The following is a 15,966-nucleotide window of genomic DNA, read 5'->3' as shown; positions in this document are numbered from 1 at the left end:
GAGTTGGACACGACTGAAGAGACTGAGCATGCACACAGGTGCGCACACAGGAAGCATTGGTGGGATGGCTGAAAAGACCTCATTGCAAAGGCAACTTTTGAATGAAGATGTAAAGGAAGAGAGTGTCCGCTTTAATAACAGAATAGCCAGTTATTTTACCAGCTACAGTGTTTATTAGGGAAAAGCAGAAGAATTTCAATTCAGACCATAAGCAAATCCAGAGGAGGAGGAAAAGGAACTTGCTTTTATAGAGAAAGGGGGGAATTGCGAGGGGCTGCAGTAATCAAAGAGCTTACTGGAAGAAGTGGGGAGTCCCAACTATAGAGGCTTCTTATTGGTTGTTCTACTACATTCTCCTACTGGCTGGAACCGGGGGTGGAGGGAAGTTTTATTCTGTGTGTGTGTGCATGCTCAGTCATGTCTTAACTCTTCACAACCCCATGGACTGTAGCCCACAAGGATCCTCTGTCCATGGAATTTTTTGTCCATGGAGTGGGTTGCCCTTTCCTCCCCCAGGGGATCTTCCCAACTCAGGGATCAAACCTGCATCCTTTGCACCTCCTGCATTGGCATGCGAATTCTTTACCACTGTGCCACCTGGGAAGCCCTTTATTCTCAGTGCTGGATGCTAAAGTAGAGGCACCTTCAGGTGGAGTTGTAGGCATCTCCTATTTTCCTATTTGGAGCAACTGATGATGCGTGGAGGAGCATGAGAGTTCTCCTTAGCGGCCTGTCCCAACTACAACTTTGGCTGAGGTTTTTTTTTTTTAATTCTGTAAGAGAATCTGCAGAAATCCAGGGGTGTGGGGAGGTGAGAGCTTTCCAAGGGGAGGGGAAGAGCATGTAAAACTTCTGAGACTAAACCATGCTAGTCCTGTTTGAAGAACAGAAAGTTGGCATGGCTGGCGTGGAAAGAACAAAATAGAGAATAAAAAAGATGATGCAGAATCACTCTTATAGAGTCGGCAGGTCATGGTACGGGCCTTACATGTTTCTGTGACTGAGATGGGAAGCTACTTGTTAGACATGATCAGACTTAATGTTTTACCAACATCATCCTACGTTAATGTTGAGGATAGACTAGAGAAGGTCAAGGGCAAAAGAAGGGAGATCAGTTAACAGTCTATTGCAACAATCAAGGCAAAAATGATGGTGACTTATGCACTTAAGTGGTTAAATTCTGTCTTTATTTTATTTTTTTCATTTATTTTTATTAGTTGGAGGCTAATTACTTTACAATATTGTAGTGGTTTTTGCCATGCATTGACATGAATCAGCCATGGATTTACATGTGTTCCCCATCCCACTGTCTTTATTTTAAATGGAAAGTCAACAGACCAGATTTAGGGCTAACATAAAAATAGTAGAGCCAAGGATAACACTAAGAGTTCTGACCTGAGCAAATTAAAAAAAAAAAAAAGTAGTAGAAACCAATTCGGAGAGAATATCAGAGATTCCATTTGGATTACCGTTGTTCCTTGAACAACATGGGTTTGAACTGCACAGGTTCACTTACATGTGGTTATTTTCCAAGAGTAAATACTACTGTACTTCACAGTCAGTGGTCTGTTGAATCCAAGGATGTGGAGGAACCTCAGATATGGATAGCCAACTCAATGTAAGTTATATGCGGATAAACCCCTGCATTATTCAAGAGTCAACCATGGTTAGGTTGGAGATATCCATTGTTTATCCAAGTGGAGGTAGCAAACTGGGAGTCATGTTCAAGGAAATCTTGATTAAAAATATAAATATCAGATCATCAGCATGTAGATATCTGAATGAATACAGATGGAAAATGATGGAAAAAATTTCAAACCTTTGAATTTTACTGTCACTGGAGTTGTTTAAAAAATAAGGACATGTAAACACCCTGAAGGGCCTAATTGCAAAATTCAGCTAAAGCTGTGGTACAAATATATGAAACAGATGTGTCTTCACGGTCTAGTCTCCAAAAAAATGATAAAGCAAGAGGAAAAAAAATTCTCATCAGTTTAGTTACTTGTTAAATCTTTATTATGAGTTTATTTTACCCTATATGTAGTTCAAATCTTCACACAATTAAGGGGTTTTCATGGTTATCAGGACAAGACTTGGGTTGGAGAGTCCCTGTAGACACCTCCTTCCACAGTCTCTCATATCTTGGTTTAATCCACATAGCTAATCATCTTCAAGCAAGAGCTCTTTGAGTTGGCCACTTTCTCAGCTTGCAGCAGCTTTGAGAGAAGCATCATTAGAATCATCCACCTTCTATAATCTAGGGAGGTGATTCAGAGCCAGGATGGATTTCAAGAGCAATTTCATGCTAAACAGCCTGGTAATTTATTTCTTGTGGGGTTCCAGTGTTCAAGTAAACCTGGCTGGAGACAGGTGGCTCTGAAGAGGGGCTCTGTTGAGGCATCCCTGGAATCATATTGGAAGTTCCTGGCAGGGATTCCTGCTTCAAGGCTTCCTTCTCAAGGGGTTCTCTGTTCTCCTGCATGAATTTAGTCTTCTCCAAGGAACCTGTTACAGATATCAGTGGCTAAACAAAAAGCAGAAGAGCAAAAAAAGCCATTAACAGAGACTAAACATTCTCGGCATAGCAGGAATACAATATTGCCATTTTCATGCTCAAGCCTGAACAAAACTGAAAAAGACATTATCCAGAAAAGCATAAGGCAAATCTGACAGGTTCAAGATAATTCACCAATAATGTAACTGCCAGACAGAGCAAAATTCAACACCTTTTAAAGAAAAACTACACAGTTTAGATGGTCTATACAGTATCACATACAAAGTTCAGCACACAGGTAAATAATTTATTAGACATGTGAAAAAGTAGGAAAATGTGAACCATAATCTGGAGAAAAAATATTTACTAGAAAGAGACCTCAAAATGACAAAGATGATGAGATTGACAGACAAGAACTTAAAAGTGATTACAGGTTTAAAGGAGAAAAATGGTCATAATGAGTGAAAAGATAGGGTATATCAGCAGAGAAGATAGGAGCAAGAATGGAATTCTAGAACTGAAAAATAAACTATCCAAAATGAAAAAAAAATTCATTAAATTCCTAAATAGGATATTGGGCATTGCAGCAGAAAGGATCAGTAAACCTGAAGACAGATCAATAGAAAGTATCCAAATTGAAGCACAGAGAGAAAAAAGATGGAAAAAATGAATACAGTCTCAGTGACCTGTGAGACTCAAGGAGACATCAAGCATCCATGTAACCGCAGTCCCTGGTGAGGTAGCAAGCCTTGGAGCTCAAGTTCTACCCCCAGCTTCGCCCATTGTCCAATCAACAGTAGACCCTGTGAGGCACAGCAGAGAGGGCTGTGAAGTACTTGCCCACATGATCTCTAAGACCCTTCTAACTCCAAAGTGCTATGAATGAATCTGTGCAGCAAATCTACATATTGTTTCCATAAAAACATATTCCTGAAACATTTGTATGGCTCAGATCTTTATAACAATGGGATTTTCAGACTTAGAAACAGAATAATGATTTACTTAACTAAAAAAATGCCTCTGCTTAATGAAGAGAAACCAATACAAGGACAACTTTTGCCAGTTTTCTTCCAGGTCTGACTCAAATGCTATCTTCTCCGTGAGTCTCTTCTTGATTCCCATAATTTGATGTGATCTCTACCACACAAAATGTGCTCTGTTTCTACTTCTCTTTTGACCCATGCACTAGACCGACAGTATTCAATCTGGGATACTAAAAGCAATGATGGTTTTAAGATATTTAGGAAAATCTTGCAAAACTTTGAGTACTGGTGTTAAAATCCATCAGTTAAATCAGCAGCCTTTCTGAAACCTAATGCAACCCATTCTGGGCCTATTTCAAATAAGTTTTACAGTTCTAGTGATGAAATTTAAAGGCGACAGCAGCAAGGAATAGTTTGCAATTCACTTGGAGCCAAGAAGAAACCAGAACTTAGACTCTTATTCTATTTGATGTACCTCCACAGCTTCCCTTGTGGCTCAGCTGGTAAAGAATCCATCTGCAATGTGGGAGACCTTGGTTTTGTCAGGCGAGTGTATGCTTAGATGTCAGGTGAGTGTATGCTCCTCAGTTTTTGTCTCGTCACAACAAAGATTTGGAGTGACAGACATTAAAGCCCTCCACGTGTCACAGCTCTCGGATCTTGGACAGACCGTGTTATAGCTCTCAGGTGTCAAACGGACCGTGTTATAGCTCTTAGAGAAATCAGTGTTACAGCTCTATTTTATTTAGAAGATAGCAGGAAAATCCGTCTTCGAGGCGTGAGGGCACGTGGATCCAAAGATGCGAAGAGAAGAGCGCCCCATCACGCGGGAGAGAGAGCGAGAGAGAGAGAAAGTACGCATGCACGCGTGGGAGAGAGAGAGAGAAAGAGAGAGAGAGAAAGCGTGCACGCATGCATGGGAGAGAGAGAAAGAGAGAGAGAAAGAGCAAGCGAGCGCACGCAGGTGTGGGGTGGGGGGGGGGGAGAGAGAGAGAGAGAGAGAGGCCTTTGGCTCCTCTTTTTGTTTTTTTCTTCCCCCTGGGCCTGTCCTATGCAAATTGGGCTTAGTCAGGAGTGCTGTCCTACCGGAAGTCCTCACTCCAGTCCTCGGACCTTCTTTGTCCTTCCTCTGTTCTATTTGCCCGGGCTTTTCCCTTCCTTGTCTTTTAGCCACCGCCATTTTGGACTCCTTTTCCCTATTCTAACTACCTAACAGTTTGATCCCTGGATTGGGAAGATCCCCTGGAGAAGGGAAAGGCTACCCACTCCGGCATTCTGGCCTGGAGAATTCCATGGACTGTATAGTCCATGGTGTCACAAAGAGCTGGACGTGACCGAGTGGCTTTCACTTCACCACCTCCTCACCCTTTATCTAGCTCTTTCAATTTGTACCAGGATGTGGGTCTCCCTTGCTCTGTAAGCAATAAGCTTTCTTTTAGACCCCTGTTGGGTTCCCTTTGCTTCCTTCTAACAAAGGGAATAAATTTCCATAGTTACAATTTGCACGTGAACTCTTTCCTAAAACTGAGAACTTGCTCACAATCCAAGCATCAGGCTCGCTCTCATTTCCCTGACAATTGCCAATTGTCTCACACTTGGCAAAAGAACAGCAAACCTTTTGTTCATCCAAATCTTGCTAAGGAATATGCTACAGGGTGTGAAACCTCTTGAGTGCCACACAAAGGGACAACTCAAAATACTGATGTGAGCAAAGTTTTCCATCATAAAACCCGGGTACAGTTTTGGGAGTCTTTCCTTGCCTTATATATTTACAATTCTATTAACAGTGAAGCCAGGTGTTAGAAAAGGATTAGCGTGGGCAACCGAGGTGATGACAACTTTTGATAATGATCTCACCTCTAGCATCTCCCAACAACTGCTTAAATGGTGAACTGTTCCTGAGGGAGGGTTCCTTCAATTACTGCTTTCAGACTGTAGTAAGAAACTATCTTTCTTTTGATCTACATGTAAAATATCCAGGCTTAAAAAACAAATCTATTAGTTTTGAGGAAAGCTGAACATGTTGATATAAATGTACATAAAGCTTAATATTTTCATGTCTTCATCAAAATTGGCTTTGGAAACTAGCAAAAGCTAATAAATTATATAAGACTACATTAAAGATTTTCATGCACAGGAATACAGTGATCATTACAAAGATGTCAGATATCAAGTTCAAGAAGTCAATTTGCTCTCCAGGTGTCATGTACTTTGTAGAAAGCACAAAATGACACATGGTATTTTTCAGAAGACTGTGGCAAAAATTGTGGGAGATAAAAGATATGCTTGTCAGACTAACAAATATAGAGTTGTTGCTAACTATTCTAATAATTCATGACCACTATTAAAGCATCACAGGAGACATCTTGTGGCTTAATACATAAATAGCATATATTAAATTAGTTAAGTAAATAGTATATAACATAAGATAACATATCTGAAGTATATACTGGAAACCATATTTGGTTTCTGAAAATTATTGAGTAATCTTTTAAAAGAATTCAAAGAATCTTGTATGAAAATATACTTGTTCCAAGTGATGCTTTAGATTTTTCTAAAATCTGGTTTTTTAAACCAGTCACATGTAAGGTATTTCCTGAAATCTAAAATGACTTTAAGCATTTTGTTCATTGACAAGGATTGTCAGTAAGATTGATTTACATACAAACATATGACTATGGAGAGAAAGTAGGTTTGGGGAGCCTCAGTGCACTCCATGCATTTCCTGGTACCCACCATGGGATGTGGGTTTGTGCCCACCGCCGAGTTTCTCCTCCCCAGCTGGTGATGATACTTTTCACACTGCTGTTGAATCTCACGTTCTTCTTGCTTCAGCATTTCTGCCATTCTGGTTTCTTTGAGGCTATTTTCATATTCTCTCTGCAGCTGGATCTTCTCTTGTCTATCCTGGGGTGATATGACAGAGTAGAGTCTGGTCAGTCCCCGGAGGCATGGACCCTCCCTGGGATAGACCACAGGCCCCAGGCACTTTGGGCCTCCTGAATTTGCTCCTGTAACTGACAGGCTTCAACCTGGTAGTATCTCCAAACCCACCAATTCCACATCTCCACTGAGCTGGTTGTTCTCTTCAGCCCCCAGACTCCCTATACTTCAAGAATATGTGGGTGGAAGCCATCCTTACAGATGAAATGAAACATGATACTCCCCAGGGTGTCTCCAGAGTCCTGCTTTGGGTTTCAGATTACTTTGAGAAAGCTGAGAGCCCTCCCCAAACTGACTTAGCTCTCATGTACGCACCTTTTCTTTTGCTTTCGCCATTTTCCTGTAATGATAAAGCCAGTGAGCCAGGTACTCTATGGGATCACTGGGCTGAACCATTGCCACTTCTGCCAGAGCCTGGGCCAGGTGACTTCCAAAGCACCTCTTCAGGTAATTGGTTTCCATCCTGGCGGGCTTGGTAAACACCAAAACAGGGTCACAATCTAATTGGACTTAAAAAAAAAAAAAAATAGACACATTCTAACCAATGGAGATTCATTTTGGGACAAAAATGAGATGTTTCTGGGAGCCCATCCTTCCCCCAAATTACCAATAAATGTATACGTACTTGCCAACAGTTCTTACATTCGATTGAACTTTTTTCTAAAGCTTTCCAGCTGTCCTAGGTCACAAAATAGGTCCTGGGGTTCATCTGGCCAGGAGCTTGGTGGATGGGTGTTTAAGAGTGGCTGAGGCCTCCACTTATCTACACATCTCTACTCTTGAAAAATAGCTGAGCAGGCAGGAGGGTGTAAGAGGGTCTCTGGGCACCTAGCAAGCCACACTATTGTGAGGTTAAAAGCTACAGTCATCTATGACATAGTAAGACAGGCTTATATATTTCACCACGGACCACTGGGAAGCCCTGAGGCAGAGAGGGAGGGAAAATGCCTGGCACTGTAGCTATTGCCCAGGGCTAGGTGAGCAGAGGTGTACGCAGCGGAGGAACACGGACTCCAGGGTCAGACAGACCAAGTTCCAGTCCTGAGTCTCCTGTTTATTAGCTGCGTGATCTTCAGCAAGTTACCAAGTCTCTCCGAGCCTCAGCTTTCTGATCTAGGAACAGAATAACAAAAATATGTATTTCATAATTGTGAGGATTAGAAGAGATACTAAATACACGTGAAGCACATAGCTTGGTGAGTAATAAATGTTTAATATTAACTGTTACAGTGGAAGATTGTGACATGAAATCACCTGGCACCCAGCCTCTTCTTGACCATCTTCATATTTCTGAAGCTGACACATTTTAACTCCAAAAGAGCTAATAATAAAGTGAATAATAGGCTTAGATCAAGTCCTAACATTTTCTGGAGGCGCTTTTCAGTTTAAGGAGGGAAAGGTAAGTAGATTGATAGATATGAATATGGAAAAAATTCCTAGCTCTTTCCACTGCAAAGGCCTAGAAGCAAAAACACCTCAGTAGCAATGGACACACAGAATCTGCTTTTTGAAAGTTGAAGTGTAGTTGATTAGTAATGTTGTTTTAATTTCTGCTATACAGCAAAATGATTCAGTTATACATATACATTAATATATGTATTCTTTTTATATTCTTTTCCATTATGGTTTACCACAGAATATTGAATATAGTTCCCTGTGCTATACAATAGGACTTGTTGTTTATCCATTATATATATAGCTTGCATCTGCTAACCCCAAACTCCCAGTTCATTTCCACCCACCCCACCCACCTAGCCTCAGATAGAATTTGCTTTTAAATAGCCTTAACAATTTAAAAAGAATCAGGGTTCCTTGGAGAAAGGACCAAGATCAAGGCAGGAAAAGTCTAATACACCTGGAATATTTTGCTGTCCCCCCAAAATAAGAAAATGCTAAAAAATAAAATGGTTGGGGACAGAGGAGTCAGCTTGAAGGGGCTATTACTAGCCAAATCTGAAGTAATTTGGCCACCAAAATTAGTAATGACTGTTGTTATTGTTCAGTTGCTAAGTCATGTCTGACTCTTTGCAACCCCATGGACTGCAGCACAACAGGCTTCTCTGTCCTTCACTAGCTCCCGGAGTTTGCTCAAACTTATGTCCATTGAGCCAGTGATGCTGTCCAACCATCTCATCCTCTGTCGCCCCCTTTTCCACTTGCCCTCAATCTTTCCAAGCATCAGGGTCTTTTCCAATGTGTTGGCTCTTCACATCAAGTGGCCAAAGTATTGGAGTTTCAGCTTCAGCAATAATAACTGTAATGGATTATAATTAACTGAATAACGTAAGAATCCATAAGTCCATATAAGAATAAATTACTGAATGGGAGAGCAGACAAATTCTTTCATAAAGAAGAATGCCAACTGATAAATGTGGAATTTAAAAATATTTTGTAATGATCATAGTATAACTGAAGCAATCATCAGTGAACACTAAAACTTGATGAATATCAAGGAAAAGGACAAGACAAGGAGTAGGATATTCATATAGTCTCAAAGTTTCTCTCCACAACTTATGGAATCCACAAGTTATGGATTAACTCCAAAAAGAAATACAGAAACTTAACAGTGGTAAAACCTGACAGGCACAAAGTTAATCAACTGATCAAAGCAAACATCACCAATAAAGGGACAAAATAACATTATGTGTCTCCTGATGTGATGCACTTTGTCCTGGGACACAATACATTTCTGTGAATTCTTGCCCCAAATATAAAACTGGAATAAGACATCAAACAAAGCCAAGTTGAGAGAAAGTCTGTAACTGGGGTATACTCTTAAAATGTCAACATCGTGAAAGACAAAAAAGATGAGGCACTGGTCCAGATCAAAGGAGCCTAAACAGCCATCCCAACTACAAGCAATATATGATCCTTAGTTGGGTGTAGACTGGAAGACAGAATTCTGTAAAGGACGTTGTTGGGAAAACTGAATGTAAGCTGTAAGTTCCATAATAGAATTATATCAAGGTTAAACTTCCTGGTTGTGGCAATTAAAATATGAGTAAGAAAATGTCCTTGTCCCTAGGAAATACACAGCATGTCAGGGAGAATAATGGCTCCCAAAGGTGTTCATAAAGTAATACCTAGAATCTATGAACTACGTTACCTTATATGACAAAGGGGACTTTGCAGATGTGATTAAATTAAGCATTTTTTGTTTTGGGGAAATTATACTGGATTATCCAGGTATGCAGTCTTTCCAGGTGGCTCAGTGGTAAAAATCTGCCTGTCAGCGCAGGAGAGTGGCTTCAATCCCTGGGTCCGGAAGATCACCTGGAGAAGGAAATGGCAACCCACCTCAGTATTCTTGCCTGGGAAATCCCATGGACAGAGGAGCCTGATAGGTTATAGACCATGGAGTCGTAAAGAGTCAGACACAATTTAGCAACTAAAATAACAACAAATATAGGTAGGCACAATGTAATCACAAGCGCCTTTATAAGAGGGACACAGTAAAGTCAGACAGGGTAGAAGAAGGTGTGGTGATAGCAGCAGAGGGAGAAAAGGTGATGTGATTCAGGACCATGAGCCAAGAAGGGTGGGTGGCCTCTAGAAGCTGGAAAAGGCAAGCAAAGGGATCTCTCCTGGGGCATCCAGAAGGAACCAGCCTTGCTGAAACACTCTGATGTTAACCCTGTAAGATTCATCTTGGATCTCAAACTTCAAAAACTGTAAGATAATAAATGTGTGTTTAAAGTCACTACGTTTGGGGTGGTAGTGAAGGGAGGGGATGGGAATATGTGGTGGCTCCTTCTGCCAATCTGTGACCAATGCACCTGAATCAATGCACCCAAATAAACTACTTTATACACCCCTTCTCATCAAAGTGTAGTCCATAATCAGCAGCATTGCATCACCTGGGAGTTGTTGAAATGCAGATTCTCAGGTCCCACCTCAGACTTACAGATTAAGAGTCTGCATTTTAACAAAATCCCCAGGTGATACACAGTTACAGCTCTCCTTTGCCTTAATCTCAGTACAACTGCCCTTTCCAGTGGGCAGAATCACCAAGTCTGCATCCGTTGCAGAATTCCAAGTCTGCAAATGTTGAAGGCTCTTCAAAGTTTGGTCCTCAGTAGCTGCCACACTGCATTAAGTGTGGCAAACTGGATAAACTATCTGTTCCAAACTACACATTTTCCACAATGGTCTCAACAAAATACGTTGACCTGACCATTATTAAGACTTGATGTGAAAACAGTCGATCTGAAAAAGAGAGCCTCCATGCAAATTCTGGAAAGGGAGGGGCCAAAGGAATGCATTTTACTGCCCACTCCACACCAAATCAGGCCACACTCACCAGTGACAAGAGGGCTATTTTTCAAAGTTTTCCAGAGCTCCTCTAAGGGTCTGCTTATACTAGACCTCCTTGCTCATAGCCTTGCATTCAGTAAACCAGGCACTAAGTATAGGGATTGTCTTTGTTCACACTATATTTTTAGCGCTGGGCACACAGTAGGTGCTCAACAAATATTTCCTGACTTAAGCAATGAGAGCTCGGATGCATGTGGACCCAGGCAAGAGCTCATGCTCATTTCCATCAGTGCCCATGCTGGAACTTATTATCTCAACCAACATTTAGTGAAGCATCTCAAGCCCAGCACTACCCCACATAAACTGAAACAAAACATGGGAAATGTTAGCCAAGAACTGTGCAAAACAACTAGCCCAGGGATGGCTGCAGATTGTCAGGGAGATCAAAAAGGTTGGAAGACTTCCTGGAGGTGGGGGCACCTGTGCTAGTTCTGAAAGGAATGCCAACTAAAGAATGTCTCCAGCCAGCTGGCTCCACAAGGACTGAGTCATTAGCAGTTGTTAATTTAGTCACTAACACAGCCTGAAAAGAGTTCAGGGTGGAAATCAGGAACGAGATACTCTACTCTCTGGGAAAACTCACAGAATAGACCTTCAGATAGAAATTTTCAGGAGAAAAGTTTATAAACCCAATTTCTTGCATCTTACATACTTAGAAAAGCAATAAAATAATTAAACTGTGTGTGCTTGATAACTAGCAGTAAACTTTTACCTAGATAAGTGTTTGACAGCAGGTACCCGTTCTCCAAATCTCCCTTACGCTGACCTCTGCCCTCACCTCTTTCATGCTGAAGCAGTTTCTCAGAGTTGTTTGAGAGGCTGTCTGCAGGGCTATAATCCTCAGTTAAGTCCCCAAATAAAACTGAATTCTTAGATGTGCTATTTACCGCCCTCCCCCCCGCAGTGGACAGGCTCCAAGCAGAAGTCACCAGCAAGTGCAAAAGTGCTAGGTTGAGAAAATACCAGGATGTTAGATTGCTACACTCTGGCCTTAGGCAGTGCGGGCTTCACCTACAGGTAGCCTTTGCGCACATCCACTCTCTCCCCCGCCCCGCCCCGGTCAGCCTCTGTCCTGACTCCGTGTGCACTGCGCTTGCCAGTCTCGCTTGGTCGAGTCCCCTTTTTGGCTGGCCCCTCCTCACAGCCTCTAGGTTGCACACCCTGTCTCTGCTCACCTACCCCGGTGCTTCCGGCTCTCCATCCAGCACCCGGCACACCTCGGGCGCAGCCTCCTCTCAGCTGCGCATCCTACCCCGCCCCACTCCTCCAGCCTCTCCTCTCTGCAGCATCTACTCCTCCGTACTCTCCCCTCCCCCCACCCCCAACTCCCACCATTGCTCACGCCCCGGCCCGCGCGCCCCCTCGGCTGACCTCGGCCCAGCGTTGTCTGCTCAGCTCTCAGCAAGCACTCCTCTCTCTGCCCCAGGCGGTCTCCAGCCCAGGGGCGCGCGGGCTTGTTGCCTAGCAACGGGACGCTACCTGCAGGTAGGTAGGCGCATGCGTCAGGGGCCAGCCTCTAGAATGCAGGCGCCTTTGGGGAAGAACAGCTCCCCGTGCTGGGCTGGGTTCCAGCGGGCAGAGGCAGCTTTGGCTCTTAGACCTTGCCAGTGGTGCGAGAGAGGAATAGTTCAGCGCCGGGCGGCATCTCTGTGGCTGAGTCCTCCTCCTCCTCACTGGTGAGCAGCGCCGCCCCTTTTGGAGGGGCAGGGGAGGCGGGTCTGGGATAGAAAAGCTATCGAAGCTCTCGGAATCCAGGTCAGGTAAAATTCGGGGTACCCAGTTAAATTTGAATTTCAGAGAAACAAGAAATCACTGTTTAGCACAAGTATAGTAGAGTGTATAATACAAAATCGTTTCCTGTTTATCTGAAATTTTAAATTTAACTGGCCACTGTATCCGATCCCTTCTCCTCTCCCACTCGGCCGGCTTTCTCCCAAGCGTAAGCGAAGAATCTCTGTTTCTTCGGACAGCTTCGCCAGGCTTAAGGCAGCTGTTTCTGTGGGAATGGGCTTTCTTATGTTGACCCAAGATGCCTGTTGGTGTGTATGAAAACTATGCCTTACAACAGGCTGGGTATTTTTGCTGTTTCGTGGAGAGGAAGCAAGCCAAACGAAGTAACGAGTTTCACCTGGGTTCCGATGATGAGAAGATGCAGCCGGCTTCGACTGGAGACCAATCTTCCTTGGGCGGTTTCTCCTTACGGAGACCACGGTCGTCTTCTCTTGTGTTAGCTTTCTGGAGCTGCAGCAGGAATTTGTTCCAGATTTCCTGCACTGCAGGCATATTCTTTACTGCCTGAGCCACCAGGAAAAAGTCCTTTATATTGCTAGTGTGTTTCAAATGGAATTGAGATGTCAATGTAGTTATTTTTGTCCTTAGAGTATTATTCCATTGAAGAAGCACAATTAGGATACTGTGTTCCGTACTCAGTTATAATCTTTCTTTTCTCTGTGTGGGTAAAATGCCAGTGCCAGCTAGGTAGGGCATTAAGTTTGTGCTGGGTTTTGGTTTGTTTTATGACAATGTTTATGCATACACAAGTACACATTTCTTTCCCCACAGCGGTTGTTAATACCAAAGAGGGCATACTAGATGCAATTTCTGCATCTTGCTTCCCCCACCCCCCGCCTTCACAGTATGTCCTAGAGCTCACTCCTGGTTTTGGAGACCTTCCTCCATTCTCTTTATTTGCACACTAATCCATTGTGTGGCTGTACCTTAACGATGGATTCACAATTTGGTTATTGTTAGTGATAGTACTAAACAACCCTATGTATGTGTTGTAACAGAGCGTGGGGAGCTCAGCCCTTAGAACACAGCAGTTGCTCTGCGGGTTACTCTGGACACCCCGTAGCAGGCAATGGTCCGGCTCAGCCATTAGTCAGTACAGGCAGTGGGCCCGCCCATAAGCAACCAACCAACCATCAGTGAGTGACCGTTAATGGTCCTGCTTAACCATTGGTTGCTGCTGCAGTGGGCTCCGCCCACAAGCAACCAACTGTCAGCAACCGTCACTCAGGAACACAGCCGAGGGTCTGTCGGTGGAGTAGTGATCTGTGGAGTGGTAGTCCTCAGGTGCAGAGTGAGGTAAGAGGCGGATCCAGACCTTCTCCATGGAGTCCTCCAGTTCACCTGGCCTCGGGCCAGTGGGTGGGCTGGAGGGCCCGGGGAACAGGCTGGGGGCTCTGTCCTGCAGAGTTTCAGAGCCCTTGCCAGGGCCACTATTTGGCCTTAGCCCAGGGCTTGAGGCAGCGGTGAACCTCTCCCCCATTCCCATTAGCAGTAGCTGTCTGTGGAACCTGTTCCTCCCCACACCCCGCAACTTTTTGGGCAGAACAGAGAATAACATTTGATGGAATTTACAGGAGCACCGTTACCTGACCATGATTTGATACAAAGAAGTTTGCAACAACTAACTCCACCCCTCTCTCATCTTTCCTAGAAAAGGGCTTAACTGAGAGCTTTGGAGTTTGGAGTTTTTAAGGCATGAGCCACCCAGTTCCTTGCATGGCCCTGCAATAAACCTTTCTCTGTTCCAAACTCTGACGCTTTGGTATTGTTTTGGCCTCACTGTGTGACAGGCATATGGACTTGCATTTCAGTAGTAATATCACTTCATATTTTTGTAAGATAGGATCCCAGATGTGAAATTGATGGTAAATGGTAAATACATGTGTACATACATATGTAAAATACAATGGTAAATACATATGTAATTTTTAAGATATTTACACATCCTTCTCCATGGTGTTATGCCATTTTGTACTCCTATCATGAGAGAGAGAGTAGGTTTGAGATCTATGGATCATTGTTAGGGGTCATTGTTTCTACAATTTTGTGCAGAATGTTAGGTGCAATTGTTTAGGGACAGGTCTAGACACGGGAATTCTGTCCCCTGAAATTGCTCATGTCTGAATATAACAGATACTCAGTATATATTTGTTGAATAATGAATACATTTCATCAGATTCTCAGAGGAATCTGAATTCCATACGGGTAATTCAAAGGTGATCACTGCTTTCAAAACACCTGAGATAGAGTGGTTATTGCATTCCTCCCTCCCTCCCTCTTTCTTTCTTTTATTCTCCCTTCCTTTCTTGTCTAAGATTATTCTTGTCCAGATTCATTAGTAAATTGGAACATTACTGAGAGAGTGGAGAAACTCATTCACTTGCCCATGGAGGGCCAGCTGTGTCCACACTGTGACTGAGCCATACTTTTTGAGGAGCTAGAGAAACTTGTCCTCTTGTGGGAGGACAGACATATGCATACACAGTGCTCAGGTAGTGTGACATGCTGTGTGAGCTGCTTGGGGAAGGAGGACCATCTTTGCATTGCCTGGGAGACAGTTGTATGAGCCACAGCAGGGAGAAATGAGAGAGGAGTGATGCCTTGCAGGTGAGGAAGTATTTTCCAAGCTGAGGGAGAGTGAGGGGGCCATCATATGCAAAAGTCATGGAGATGGAAACATGCAAGGTGTGAGCAGAAGGATGGCAAGATCTTCTGTGTAGTTACAGCCCAGGAGCCAGAAGGGATATCTGGAAGTGAGCCTGGAGAGAAAAGTGGAGCCAAAGCATGAGGAACTTGATATGCTATTCTTGAAAGGTTGAATTTTTTTTTTTTTTTAATTCTTTGGCCTTGAGATATTTGGAATTTTAAAAAATTTGAGGTGGACGATGGTGATATTTTCAAGAAATAACTCTCATGGCTTGCAACGAACATCTTAATAAATCATGTAGGGTAACAGCTCTGGAATCAAGAGTTGGGTATGATTCCCTCTCCATCATGCACAACCTGTGTGATCCTGGGCTGTTTGCTTACACTCTTTGTGCCTGGTCATCCTCATCTGCACAGTGGGGCTAAGAATACCATGTTCAGGTATGCTGTGAGGATTTAGTAAGACATGCATCTCTTGTCATATGGACATCCATATATCATATGGACAATAATGAAAGTAACCCTCCTCTGACTCTTGGACTCCAGGGTCCTTCAGGATTTGGAAACTGTTCTAGTTGTGGCAACTTTTGTGGAGCCATTTTGGAAACTGCTAGAAGCATCCCAGAGCCAGCTTGCTTGTGCCCTGATGTGCTGATGGCAGGTGCCCATGACTGGTGACAGAAGATAATGCTTTATTGGCCTCACTGGACTCTGCTTTCACTGTACCTTCATTGAAAATTTCCTGCACTAATGCAAAACATTTGTCTTTTAGAAGTTTTTATTTAGCAATTAGAA

The 15,966-nt window shown here is 43.2% G+C and overlaps 1 protein-coding gene across 1 annotated transcript; it reads right to left on the bottom strand.

The window, feature by feature from the left end:
* Positions 1–2,305: 2,305 nt before the first annotated feature.
* On the bottom strand, positions 2,306–6,882 carry DYDC2 (DPY30 domain containing 2). The gene is made up of 3 exons (XM_061163037.1): positions 6,736–6,882; positions 6,238–6,384; positions 2,306–2,524 (listed from the first exon to the last, which is right to left on the bottom strand). The coding sequence occupies exons 1-3, from the start codon at positions 6,880–6,882 to the stop codon at positions 2,306–2,308; spliced, it is 513 nt and encodes a 170-aa protein (XP_061019020.1).
* Positions 6,883–15,966: the final 9,084 nt, after the last annotated feature.

Source organism: Dama dama, chromosome 15 (genome assembly GCF_033118175.1).
Source record: "Dama dama isolate Ldn47 chromosome 15, ASM3311817v1, whole genome shotgun sequence".
Lineage (NCBI taxonomy): Eukaryota > Metazoa > Chordata > Mammalia > Artiodactyla > Cervidae > Dama > Dama dama.
Note: the sequence above shows the minus strand (reverse complement) of the source record. Positions and strands in the feature narration are given on the sequence as shown.